General features: G+C 42.4%; 1 protein-coding gene across 3 annotated transcripts in view; it reads right to left on the bottom strand.

The window, feature by feature from the left end:
* The window catches only part of LOC141132419 (transcription factor 7-like 2), a 1,287,046-nt gene that overhangs the window by 947,962 nt on the left and 324,468 nt on the right, over positions 1-14,616 (bottom strand). For all 3 annotated transcript variants that reach the window (XM_073620780.1, XM_073620781.1, XM_073620782.1), the window contains exon 4: positions 7,182-7,314. In XM_073620780.1, the coding sequence (XP_073476881.1) occupies positions 7,182-7,314 (133 nt within the window). The remainder of the gene's footprint in view (positions 1-7,181; positions 7,315-14,616) is intronic.

Here is a 14,616-nt window from a genome sequence, read left to right as displayed (position 1 = left end):
CACATTAAGACAGATTATGCCACGGGGTGTCATAGTTTCGTTCCGAGAATTGCAAATAGCTCATAACCTACCAAGATCTTTCCTATTTAGATACTGGCAGTTACAGCATGCCCTTAGGGCCCAATTCCCCTCCCAGGTGATGCTTGAGCCTGATCCAATCGAGCGCCTCCTGATTTCGGGGATGCTGGACAAACTTCTCTCCTCCCTATACCTACACCTAACAGCAGCCCATGAGGTTAAGAATAATAGATCTATGGCCAAATGGCAGATTGATATTCCCTCCTTGGTAGAGGAGGAATGGGAGGAATGTTTAACTACATTTACTCCATCCATGATTGCGGCTAAGGATAGATTTATACAATTGAAATTTATACACAGGGCTTACTATACGCCACAGAGGTTAGAAAAATTTATCCTGGACTTAGCCCCAATTGTACTAGATGTGAACTAGAAACGGGCACCTTCTTTCATATGGTCTGGTCCTGTCCCAAACTTCACCTGTTTTGGAGATCGGTGGCAGATACTTTGGGAACGGTATGTGGAGTTACGATACCACTGGACCCTCTAACCCTATTATCGAGTCACCTGGCAGATATAGAAGGGGACCGATATGTTAAATTGTGCTTAACATACACATTATTCTATGCTAGAAGAGAAATACTCCTTAGATGGAAACAAAGGGAGGCCCCATCCAGGGAGGCATGGCAAAAAACGATAAATAATGTGTTACCATATTACTATACCGTATCACATATGAGAGTAGAAATTGTCCACAGAAATATGATAAAGTATGGTCGAATTGGGTTGATGCATGCGGCTGAGCCCCGACTGGGGGTGGTTGACCCATGTGGAAATTCTTATCAGAGTTCCACTCTTGTCTGCGAGGGAGTTCAGGACTGCCCCCTCCTTCTAGATTTCAGGGTTATATCCTGCTCAATTTTGACCAGGGGTGGGCCCCTCCCTCCCCCCTCCGGACCAGTTCGGCTCGTCTGCTTCCATCTACTTAGAGTCTCTGTAGGATCACCCCCCATTGTAGCACATATCTTACAATAATATAAATCTATAATGTGAACCTTCAATATCCTGTATATCATCTTGTTGGAGCTGAATAACCCATCCGCATGCAATGTTAACCCTTTCATGACTAAGCCTATTTTTGAAATTTGGTGTTTACAAGTTAAAATCCATATTTTTTGCTAGAAAATTACTTAGAACCCCCAAACATTATATATATTTTTTTAGCAAAGAATCTAGAGAATAAAATGACGATTGTTGCAATATTTTTTATCACACGGTATTTGTGCAGCGGTGTTTTAAACGCAAATTTTTGGAAAAGTGACACTTTCATGAATTTTAAAAAATCCAAACAGTAAAGTTACCCCAATTTTTTTGTATAATGTGAAAGATGATGTTACGCCGAGTAAATAGATACCAAACATGTCACCCTTTATAATTGCACGCACTCGTGGAATGGCGACGAACTACGGTACCTTTGAATTTCCATAGGCGACGCTTTAAAAAATTTTTACGGTTACCAGGTTTGAGCTACAGAGGAGGTCTAGGGCTAGAATTATTGCTCTCGCTCTGACGATCGCGGCGATACCTCACATGTGTGGTTTGAACACCGTTTACATATGCGGGCGCGACTTCCGTATGCGTTTTCTTCGCTGCGCGAGCTCGCGGGGACAGGGGCACTTTAAAAAATTTTTTTTTTTTTTTTTTTTTATTTAATTTATTTATTTTTGTACTTTATAAATTGTGTTTAAATTTTTTTTTTTTTTTTTTTTACTTTTATTGCTGTCACAAGCAATGTAAACATCCCTTGTGACAGTAATAGGTGGTGACAGGTACTCTTTATGGAGGGATGGGGGGTCTAAAAGACCCCCCATCCCTCCTTTACACTTCAAAGTATTCAGATCGCCGAAAACGGCGATTCTGAATACTGTGTACTTTTTTAAATTCGGCGCCATTGGCAGCCGAGTAAACGGGAAGTCATGACGTCGCTTCCGCATTTACAAGAAGAAGGCTGGAACGAAGCCGCTCGCAGCTTCGTTCCAGTCCGCCCCCAGCCGCCGAAGGCAGCGGACCGGACACCGGGCCTCCCGATCGCACGGGAGGCCCGGTAACAGCGGCGGGAGGCGGCGGGAGGGGGGGGGTGTCCCCTCCCGCTCCTCCGGTATAACAACCGAGCGGCTTTTAGCCGCATCGGTTGTTATATTCGGGTAGCCGATCGCCCGCTGAAAACAACGGTACCGGGATGATGCCTGCAGCTGCGGGCATCATCCCGGTATAACCCCGGAAAGCCGAGGACGCATATATGCGTTCGGTCGGCGGGAAGGGGTTAATGTCATATACTTAATCACCTGTTGTCAGATCCTCTGTACGATACTTGATGTGTTTGTACTGTCTTGCTTGTTTAATAAAATAAAAAAACTTCTCTGTAAAAAAAAAAAAAAAAAAAAAGCTGCCAGGGTGGACTGTGCCTCTGAGACTAAAGAACTTGAGTCTCGTGTGAGTACGGCAGAGGAGGTGTTCACGTCGGACTCTTCTCCTGGGGCATATTCCTCCCTGGCACAAGCTCAAAGGGCACTATCTTTACACCTTTCTGGCTCGACTGCCTCATCAGAGCGGTTGCTCAGGGCCAGAATCTTTGAGTCTGGAGACAAGAACGGGAGGCTTTTGGCTAGTCTGGTGGCTGACCCCAAATTTCAAACAGTTGTACCCACAATACATACTGCTGTGGGAGGGGTCACTTCAAACCCATCTGACATACTCAATGAATTTAAAGATTTTTACGCCTTGTTTTATAGCTCTACCGCCCCACAGATATCTCCTGATCACCTTTTGTATCTCAGTAAACTGACTCTGGCAGCCCTGACGGAGGAAGATGTTGCCTCCTTAGAGGCGGAGATCTCGGTGACCGAAATTGAAACGGCAATTCGTTCACTTACCCCTAACAAGACGCTGGCCTGATGGGCTCCCGGGAGACTGGTACAAAATGTACATAGCTGACTTAGCCCCACGTCTTCAAAAATTGTATGCCCTTAGTTTAGAAGCAGGAAGCTTACCTGACTCAGTGTCGCAAGCTCACATTGCCCTGATACAAAAGCCAGGGAAGGATGCCGCATACTGTTCAGCATATCGACCCATATCTCTCCTAAATTATGACTTAAAGATATTAACAAAAGTGCTAGCCACCAGACTGATGGGGATCCTCCCATTCTTAGTAAACATGGACCAAACTGGCTTTATTGCAGGGAAGTCGACGGATGTTAAAATTCGTAGGGTGTTCACCCACTTACAAATTCCTCCTACAGAACAGAGTACCAGAGTATTGGTTGCCTTGGACCTTGAAAAGGCATTTGATTCTGTTGAGGTGGTACTCAAAATATATGGTTTTGGCCCCACTTTCAGAAAATGGATTCAGCTCCTATATCAGAAACCGACAGCACAGATTAAACTTGGAGGGGTGTTATCCCCTTACTACCCTGTGGAGCGAGGCACCCGACAGGGGTGTCCTCTATCCCCCGCCCTTTTCTCCCTGGTGGTCGAGCCCCTGGCTGTTGCGTTGCGGTCCTCGAATGCTGTCAGGGGGGTGGGGGTCGGATCCCTGGAGGAAAAGATGGCACTTTATGCTGATGATATTATCCTTTTCCTCCGGGATCCGGGGCCCTCCCTCTGGGCAGCGTTGGAGCTCCTCTCACATTTTGCTGACATGTCAGGACTGAGAGTTAACTGGGACAATTCCCAGGTCCTCCCAGTAGATCCAGGTGCGACACAGCTGGCGGATCCGTCACTTCCACTTAAACGGACTGAGGGTATAAAATATCTTGGTATCCATATTTCCCCCAGAGTACAGAACTTCTGCAGGCTTAACCTTCTCCCTCTCCTACAAAAATTCCAGAATAGGTTGAAGGTGTGGGCCAACCTCCCCCTCACATTGATTGGAAGGATCAATTTAATTAAAATGAAATTACTACCAAGGCACTTTTTAAGCGGCTAAATTCTCACATATCCAGTTTTTTGTGGGGCTCTGGCCCACCTCGTTTCCGATTGTCCATTCTTCAAAGTCCCTGGACCCAGGGGGGCCTGGTCTTCCCTGATTTTTTCCTTTATTTTATTTCGGTGATGCTTACCCATGCTCACAACTGGCTCATGTCGGATGCCACCAATGCAACTGTTGCCTTGGAGGCTGCCGTCGTGGGGTCATATGAAGCACTGCGGAATGTTTTATTTTGGGGTACTAGGGCTCCACATCCCCTAACTACCTCAATGAAAACGGTGCTCAGAGCATGGTCTGGGGCGGCCGGCCCTCGGGTAGCCGATCCCCAGGTGCGTTCCCCAAATACTCCGCTATGGATTAATCCCTTTTTACCTGAATTTTACTCCATTCCGGACCCGGTACTATGGGTGCACTACTGACATTTGACCAACTTAAGGCTAGATTCAACTTACCTAATGTGTACTTCTTCCGGTTCCTGCAGCTCCACCACGCATACAGGGCACAGTTCGGGGACTCTCCCATGACCCTTTACCAGTCAAACATGGAGTCGCTTCTACGTCAAGAGACATTAAATAAACCTTTATCCACAATTTACAAGGCTGTGCAGCCTACCGTACATCACGGTTTGGAAAGACTTCGTGACTTCTGGGTGTCGGAGTTGCCGGAATTGGATAGGGAGGACTGGGAGGATATCTGGGACTACCCCTTTGGACACCTGGTTTCTTCTAGAGATCGGTTGATCCAGTTTAAAATATTACACAAGTTTTATTACACTCCATACAGGCTTCACAAAATATACCCTGACTGCACGTCGCAGGGTTGGCGCTGTCAAGCTGACTCTGCGGGTTTCTCACACATGATTTGGTCATGCCCAGATGTACAGCATTACTGGTCATTAATTACAACTTTTATCACTGAATTGACCACAATTCCTATACCCCACAAGATAGAGATTTGCCTGCTTGGCTTGGTGGATGCTCTTGCCCCTTCGAGGGCAGTTCGTACACTTACTGGGATTGCTCCACTTCTATGCCAGGAAACTCATCATACTTAAGTGGAGGGCTCCCACGTCTGCCCTTACCCTAAATGCATGGAAATTATTAGTTAACCTTGCAGAGCCCTTATATAAAGAAACATACTCTAATAGAGGTTGCCCCCTAAAGTTTCAAAAGGTCTGGAACATATGGCTAGAGTCTGAAACAACAACTGTAGAACAAGAAGACCCTGTAGGGCTGTCGGTCTGATTTGATTTCATATGTGGGGTGGTGGTTCCTCTGATTTCTCCCCCCCAGGGGTTCGCTCTGACTGGCCACGTGCCTGTAGCCACCCACCTGTCATGGACCCTTCCTTGGGTGATGCCTATCGCATATCACATTTCTGTGTAAATTGCTAATCGTTGCACTTATCCTGTTATTCTTAGCAGCAAGCTATGGGGTTGTTTTTTTTTTTTTTTAACTTGTTTAACTGATTTAGGCCAGTAGTTAAGATATGATAGGTCTTGCCTACTGTTTTTTGTGCACTGTGAGCTGGGGAATGCCCAGAGGCTCTGTTATGTAACTTTTCCTTTTCTTTTCTGAAATAAATAAAAAGAATCTAAAAAAAAAAAAAAAAGAAAAAAAAAGAAGAAAAAAAAAAAAGAAATGGATCTCTGTGGTACAGACCTTTTTCCACAAATATGGATCCCTAGAAAATACAGGTCTTTGTCCACGACCACCTCACCGCTCACACACTCCACATTAATGGCCTGGGACTCATTATGTAAATCACACAATTGAAAATGTAACTCTCCTCTGATGCCTCTGACTGGGCACAAATATTTCCCCCCCCAGAAACATAGACCCCAGGATCCATGTCTGGAATCTTGGGGCCACGGCTCTGCTACACCAAGTTACTACCGCATCTGGCGTGGTACCTCTCTCAACGCTCATCTCAACCCCTACAGCGTTGCTCATGGATCAACAGTGTTACCATCAATTATCAACCTTTGTTCACACTTTACCAAAACCCATATGTTCCATCTCAGATCTGACGACAGAATCTGCCTTCTCAGAAGAACGACCAGTTGAAAAGCCTCTCTCCTATTTCTACCACGCCCTACAAACGCTAGCTGCTACAGGACATCCTAATTTCATCAGCAACTGGGAGAAAGATCTCCATAAAGGTCTCTCGGAGACGCAGCGGTCCACAATCCTTTATCCATCGAACACGTCCCCGATGTCTTCCAAAACGGCAGAGGTCAATCACAAATTGCTGACAAGGTGGCAATATACCCCAGTGGTGCTCCACAAGTTTCTTCCACTAACATTACCACTATGTTGGCGCGGATGCGGAGAACGAGCGACACATGCTCATGTTTGGTGGTATTGTCCTCTTATCCACCCTTACTGGCTAACTATCCTATACTGGGTTAAAGAGATCCAAGGTTTTGAAACTCCTAATGATCCATACTGCACTGTACAAGCCAACCAGCAGGATCGTACAAAAAATCTATAACGCCACATTTGCTCAATGCGGCTAAAGCCCTTATTCCACGCCATTGGAAACAATCAATCATACCCACATTACGTCAATGGCTTCTGCAGGTTGATCACATATATTACATGGAGGATCTCACACACTCCCTAAGAAATAAAGCGGATCTGTCAAAGAAGATATGGTCCTGCTGGTTTTCTTTCAAATACACATCTGCCTATGCGGAAATCATGTCTCAATCAAAGTAATATATTGTTTGCTATCCTGTTATGTACAGGGATTTGAATGAGGCAGACGATCAACCCCCCCCCCCCCCCCCCCACACACCATCTCCTTCCTCATCTTTTCTTTTTCTAGATTTCCCACTTTTCTTACTCCTGGTCTCATTTTACTCTGTGTAAGTTATATGTGCTAATCAGGGCTATCTTGGATGTACTTATGGTAACTTCCGCCTAATGCGATCTTCTCGAAAATGTTACTTTACATAACTAGACGACGGAATCCTGCGATTCCGGGAGATAATTAAAAGTTGCAGAATTACTAATACTGGAGCAACCTAAAAGTACATATCTATATTACGCAGACCACTGATTGATAGAATGTCACGAGACCTACTTACTGTGTTGTTTACAATTACTTATTGTGTATTTTGTTCCTTAATAAAAACTTATTAAACAAAAAATAAAACAAATGTAGGGCAGGTTACCTTGTTTTTGGTTGAGGTCGGCAGGAAGATGTGGCAAGTGGGAGCTGTGACTGAATGGCTCGTTGTTGAATGGAATGAAAGGTGTGAGTGGATGGACCCCATGCGATGGCTGGACCACAGGAACCTTACTGGACTAGAAGAAAAAATAACAATCATCTGGTAAATATTTAATAGGTGTCAAAAGGCTAAACTTATGTTTTTACTAGAATTCAAAGGGTAGTCTTCAAAGTGTATTCATACATTTCCTCAGGCTAGGTTCACACTAGTGTGGCTGTGATCTAAACCATTTTCCAGGGCAAGAATTTAATATGACTTGGTTGTGTTTTGACACTAGTGCATTTTGGGTAGGGGGAAGGAGACTGCATGCTGGTTGTTAAGGAGCCTGGACCCTCCGGCGTCCTAACAACCAGTGTGTGTGTGTGTGTGTGTGTGTGTGTGTGTGTGTGTGTGGGGGGGGGGGGGGCAACACTTAAATGTGTCACTAAGCCCACATCATAAAAAACGATCAATAAATGCTGTACATACTGTTCATACTCAGTCATTATAAGATTTGTTTTCTGTATGCTGCAAAAAACCTGGTTGATCCTGCTGCTCATGTCCTCAATTCAGCTAGGGATTTTGCTGCTGTGGTGAAATCTCTGCACATGCTTGGTTCCAGTGAGTTTCTATGCTGAACATTTCCTCCCGATCACATCTGAGGAGCCCATATGACTACAGAGTCACACATGTGGGTATATACACTGTGGTAAATGACAGGCCACTCCCTCCCTCCTCCTACATGTCCACTAACCAGCTAAACACAATGGGGGCAGGATATTACATGTAGATTAATGGTGGCTTCACCTCCCTCATATTCCAAGACACAGGCTGGAGGGGCATGACACAATCTGTGACTGCCAGAAATCTGCCCACACCATGTTATTTCCACTAAATAAAGATTTTCTTTCAAATATATATTTGTATGCCAATTTAAAACAGTTTATTTATTTTTGCTATGTATTCCAAAGGCTGTTTTTTTATTGTTTTTTACAGCAGTTGAAGACTAGAGGCTCCTCCTGCTTATGTTTCCCTGCAGGTTCGGAAGGACCTGGGTCATGTGACAGCTGTATATCAATTAGGAAAAAGGTACTTAGAATAAAATAATTACAGTGCCATCATCCACATACAGAAATAGAAGGGACATTGTAAATTAAGCAGTGTGTTTTTAGTGTCACTTTAAAATGAACAAGCTGAAGTTAGAAGCTAATAGCTACTGTACACAGGGGCACCAGATTCTGGTTATAGAGACCAAAGGATCAAATATTACCTTACTCTACCCACATCAAATACAATTGGTGGGGTTATGGAGCATAAAATGGCATAAGCAGTATAGATTTAAAAACAGGCATCTTATTTATAGTTAGCATATTCTGTTTCTAGGATCAAAGTGCAATTTGGACATATACAGTAGGTAGGACATTACCTACATTACATAAAACATTACAAACCATTTCCCATTCAGCCTATAAGAGAGACTCAACAAGGGACAATAAACTAACCGAGAGACAACACAACAACTATATATTATAGTAAACTGGAATATGTATGCAAGTTGAAATTGACTTGCACACAGAACACAGGAGTACATCCAACATATTATGATGCTATATATTTACTGATTATAATTTAGATTACCATCCTTTTTTAATGATTTCATTATTCAGCATCCTTTTCTCATTTGATATATATTTTAATACCCAACTGATCATAATTCTATTCATTTCAATAGGGGGTCCTACATCCTACTACGTATGTCAACTTAATTGTTTTTGTCACCTAGGGCTGTGTATTAGGATTGAGCTTTTGGAAAAATGCCTTGTCCAGGTTTACAAGACTGAAGGACTTACAATATGCATCTTTGCACAGGTGAAGAAGGGGTCAACCTCTCTGGCCAGTTTAAAACTGCACAATTATCTATATTACTTCACCAGTCAAGACATCATTTAAATATGTGTACACTTTACACTGTATATCCAATTAGGAATATTGGTATGTTTATATGGGTGCAACCTCAAGTTCATAATATGCTAAAAAGGAACTATGGACAAAAGAGCAGTTTATTCAAGTGTTGATGAAAGTATAACAATAGGAACCTCACTGTTTCCTTATACATAAGTGTATATGATAGTATGACTATAACCTAAAATATATCACCTAAAATGGGTCTTTATCTGCTGGTGTAGTGATAATACCATTTTATATACTCAGAATGTTGATCTATTAACCTTATTAGTATTATCATATACAGTATCTCACAAAAGTGAATACACCCCTCACATTTTTGTAAATATTTTATTATATATCTTTTCATGTAACAACACTAAAGAAATTACACTTTGCTACAATGTAAAGTAGTGAGTGTACAGCTTGTATAAAAGTGTAAATTTGCTGTCCCCTCAAAATAACTCACACAGCCATTAATGTCTAAACCACTGGCAAAAAAAGCGAGTACACCCATAATTGGGCCCAATTAGCTATTTTCCCTCCCCGATGTCATGTGACCGATTAGTGTTACAAGGTCTCGGGTGTGAATGGGCAGCAGTTGTGTTAAATTTGGTGTTAATCGCTCTCTCTGGTCACTGGAAGTTCAACATGGCACCTCATGGCAAAGAACTCTGAGGATCTGAAAAAAAGAATTGTTGCTCTACGTAAAGATGGCCTAGGCTAAAAAAAAGATAGCCAAGACCCTGAAACTGAGCTGCAGCATGGTGACCAAGACCATACAGCGGTTTAACAGGCCAGGTTCCACTCAGAACAGGCCTCGGCATGGTCGACCAAAGAAGTTGAGTGCAAGTGCTCAGCGTCATATCCAGAGGTTGTCTTTGGGAAATAGATGTGGTGCCAGCATTGCTGCAGAAGTTGAAGGGGTGGGGGTAAGCCTGTCAGTGCACAGACCATATGCTGCACACTGCATCAAATTGGTCTGCATGGCTGTCGTCCCAGAAGGAAGCCTCTTCTAAAGATGATGCAAAAGAAAGCCCGCAAACAGTTTGCTGAAGACAAGCAAACTAAGGACATGGATTACTGGAACCATGTCCTGTGGTCTGATGAGACCAAGATAAACTTATTTGGCTCAGATGGTGTCAAGCGTTTGTGGAGGCAACCAGGGGAGACAAAGACATATGTGTCTGGGGCTGCATGAGTGCTGCCAGTACTGAGGAGCTACAGTTCATTTAGGGAACCATGCATGCCAACATGTACTGTGATCTATTACAGCAGTCTACCTTCAGAGACTGGGCCGCAGGGCAGTATTACAACATGATAACGACCGCAAACATACCTCCAAGATGACCACTGCCTTGCTAAAGAAGCTAAGGGTAAAGGTGATGGACTGGCCAAGCATGTCTCCAGACCTAAACCCTATTGAACATCTGTAGGGCATCCTCAAATGGAAGGCGGAGGAGTGCAAGGTCTCTAACATCCACCAGCTCAGTGATGTCATCATGAAGGAGTGGAAGAGGACCCCAGTGGCAACCTGTGAAGCTCTGGTGAACTCCATGTCCAAGAGGGTTAAAGCAGTGCTGGAAAAGAATGGTGGCCACACAAAATATTGACACTTTGGGCCCAATATGGACATTTTCACTTAGGGGTGTACTCACTTTTGTTGCCAGCAGTTTCAACATTAATGGCTGTGTGTTAAGTTATTTTGAGGGGACAGAAAATTTACACTTTTATACAAGCTGTACACTCACTACTTTACATTGCAGCAAAGTGTCATTTCTTCAGTGTTGTCACATGAAAAGATATATAATAAAATATTTACAAAAATGTGAGGGGTGTATTCACTTTTGTGAGATACTGTATGTATAAGTAGTTTAAGTATAAAAAGGAAAAAAAATATATAATATATATATATTATATATATATATATATATTTATATATATATATATATATATATATATATATATATATATATATATATATATATATATATATATATATATATATATATACACATATAATAATATAATAATAATATATTAGGCTGAAAGCCTTGAAAGAAGCATCCTGTTGATGCAAGGAAATGTAATAATGCCTTTCAGCTGCTGACACCAGTCTCACTCCCATATGTTGAGTTTAAATCAAGCAATTATCTATAAATATTGTGCCGCGCTGTGTAAATATCTCTACATAATACTGCAAACTAAATATTCAAACAAGGTTCAAGTGCAATAATAAATAAATAGTTGTATCCCACTACATTAATCTGCTTCAATATAGCACAATGAATATAACAATACCAATTCATATAGTGCAAATACAAAAGAATATATAAAAAATAGAATGTTTAAAATGTGCTATAAATTTCCCAGTGCAATAAATCAATGTGAACAAATTTTACACAAAAAATATAATAAAAAATATATTCAATTGTTAAATGATCGATCAATCTATATATATAGTGCTTCCAAAGAAAATTCCTCAGTAAATTGTGATAGTGCTTCAAAATTGTACTCTTGGTGACTTTTCACCCTGTGCGTTTGCTATCACCTAAGGGGATGTGACCGCACAGTTAAGTTTGGTCAGACACACAGTAGAACCATCATTGGGCTCAAGGTTAATGGACTCTGTGTATCCTCAGGTGCTTCCATATGGTTGTCTCCGGATCATATATATAAAAAAAATAGGCTAAATAGTGTGATAACTTTTTAACTTCAAATTTATTGTATGAAACATGTCAATGTACTCACAAGCTGTAAGTGCTACCAGCGCACCACTCTATATATAGCGTGAACAAAAACAAATCTCCCAATCCAGGAGGCAAAGGTTCTGTGTCTCTAGCAGCCGTGTTCAGAGATCAGCATCTCATCTGACTCCTCCACCGTCCTAGCCCCACCCCTACGCGTATTCGACACAGGGCTTATCACGTGTCTTCATCAGGGGATTTTCTAACGGACATTTGAACATCATAAAGTACATATATAATTTACATAGTGAGCCACTGTCAGAAATGTAAATAAGTATGCATAATCATAACAATATATTATATAAAAAAAGTTATATTAAAACCTTTATTTAACTACTTCAGATCCGCGCTATAGCCGAATGACTGCTACAGCGTGGACCTGCTTTGCCGGTAGTACGTCTATTGACGTCCTCCCGCACCCGAGCGGCTTGCGCGCGGCGCGCTCTGTGAGTCTATGAGACTCGCTGGATCACAGTTCGGAGTAAGGGGTTGATCCTGATCCCTTACCACATGATCAGCTGTCAGCCAATGACAGCTAATCATGTGATGTCAACAGAGCCGGTAATTGGCTATTTTTTCTCCTCGCACTGATAGCGTGAGGAGAAAAAAAAAAAGCCGATTACCGGTGGCTGTGAGAGGGACATCGGTCCCGATCACGGCGAGCTACAGCCAGATCCTCAGTGCCCACCTGTGCTCCCTGCCAGTCCCACCTAGCAATAGGCAACAGTGCTGACTACCAGTGCCCACCAGCACCACCCATCATTGCCCATAGTGCCACCTATTAGTGCCCACAATCAGTGCCTCAACAGTGCTGCACATCAGTGCCACCTATTAGTGTCCATCAGTGCAAACTATCAGTGCCCACCAGTGCCGCCTATCAGTGCCCACCAGTGCAGCCTATCAGTGCCCACCAGTGCAGCCTATCAGTGCCCACCAGTGCCACCTCAACAGCGCATATGAATGAAGGAGAAAAATTACCTGTTTGCAAAATTTTATAACAAACTATTAAACATGATTTTTTTTCAAAATTTTCCATGTTTTTTGTTTGTTTAGCAAAAAATAAAAATACCAGCTGTGATTAAATGCCACCAAAAGAAAGCTCTATTTGTGGGAAAAAAAATGATAAAAATTTCATTTGGGTACAGTGTTGTATGACCGCGCAATTGTCATTCAAAGTGCGTCAGCGCTGAAAGCTGAAAATTGGTCTGGGCAGGAGGGGGGTTTGCCCAGTAAGCAAGTGGTTAAACCCAATATGACAAAAAAAAATAAAAATATATAAAAAAGATATGCATATGAACCCGTACTCTCATATTATCATCTCCAATGCATATGGAATACTACTCTGACAACTAAAACAAAGTATCAGAGTACAATCCATCCTCACCATTTATCTTAATGCAAGACCCCCTCACTATCCTCACAAATACATCTATACATGCCAAACTGTTCCCCTATTTGACCACAGACTAAATCTCCTCTTTAAACAATGGTGTATTGGATCTAAACTGATAAGGGTATAATTATTTTCCTCAAAATTCTACAAACAATACCCCATATAATGTCAATGTGAAAGAAGTTTGTTTGAAATCTTTGCAAACTTTAAAAAAAAAAAAAAAAAAAAAATCACATGTACATAAGTATTCACTACCTTTACTCATTAGTTTGTTAAAGCACCTTTTGCACCAATTACAGCCTCAAGACTTTTTGATTATGATGCTACAAGCTTGGCACACCTATTTGTGGGCAGTTTCTCCCATTCTTCTTTGCAGGACCTCTCAAGCTTCATCAGGTTGGATCGGGAGCGTTAGTGCACAGCCATTTTCAGATCTCTCCAGAGATGTTCAATCGGGTTCAAGTCTGGGCTCTGGCTGGGGCACTCAAAGGACATTCACAGAGTTGTCCTGTGGCCACACCTTTGTTATCTTGGCTGTGTGCTTAGGATTACTGTCTTCGCCCCAGTCTGAGCTCCAGAGCGCTCTGAAGCAGGTTTTCATCAAGGATGTCTCTCTGTATTGCTGCATTCACCTTTACCTCCATCCTGACTAGTCTCCCAGTTCCTGTCACTGAAAAACATCCCCATAGCATAATGCTGCCATCACCATGCTTCACTGTAGTGATGGTATTGGCCAGGTGATGAGCGCTGCCCGGTTTCCTCCAGACATGACGCTTGCCATTCAGGCCAAAGAGTTCCATCTTTGTTTCATCAGACCAGAGAATTTTATTTCTCATGATCAGGGAGTCCTTCAGGTGCCTTTTGGCAAACTCCAGGCAGGCTGTCATGTGCCTTTTTCTGAGGAGTGGCTTCAATCTGGTCATGAAGTGAGGATATTACTGCGCTAAACCAAAATAGTTAAAGTGTCAAGCAGCTGCATGAGAATGTGACAAACAAATATAATCTACGTGGTAAATGCTGCAGCGCTAACCAATGAACACAAATGAATAGGGGAAAAAAGAGTGAATAAAAATGATGAACAAATCAGATGTACAAAATGTCCAATAAATGTACAAAACAGTGCAAAAAGGTGTATAGGTTATAGTCCAACAAAGGCTAATCTTCTAGTGAGGAGTGATGAAGAGCCATACACTGTCTGATATGGAGGACATCAAAGGTGTTGCATCATCAATAGAGAAGTGCGTGTGTCCTTACCAGAACTGGTAGAATCCAATGTCAACGACATGGAGTCATACAGACATGGTGCCACAAATGG

Source organism: Aquarana catesbeiana, linkage group LG03, assembly GCF_042186555.1.
Source record: "Aquarana catesbeiana isolate 2022-GZ linkage group LG03, ASM4218655v1, whole genome shotgun sequence".
NCBI lineage: Eukaryota > Metazoa > Chordata > Amphibia > Anura > Ranidae > Aquarana > Aquarana catesbeiana.
This window is presented reverse-complemented; position numbering and strand designations above follow the sequence as displayed.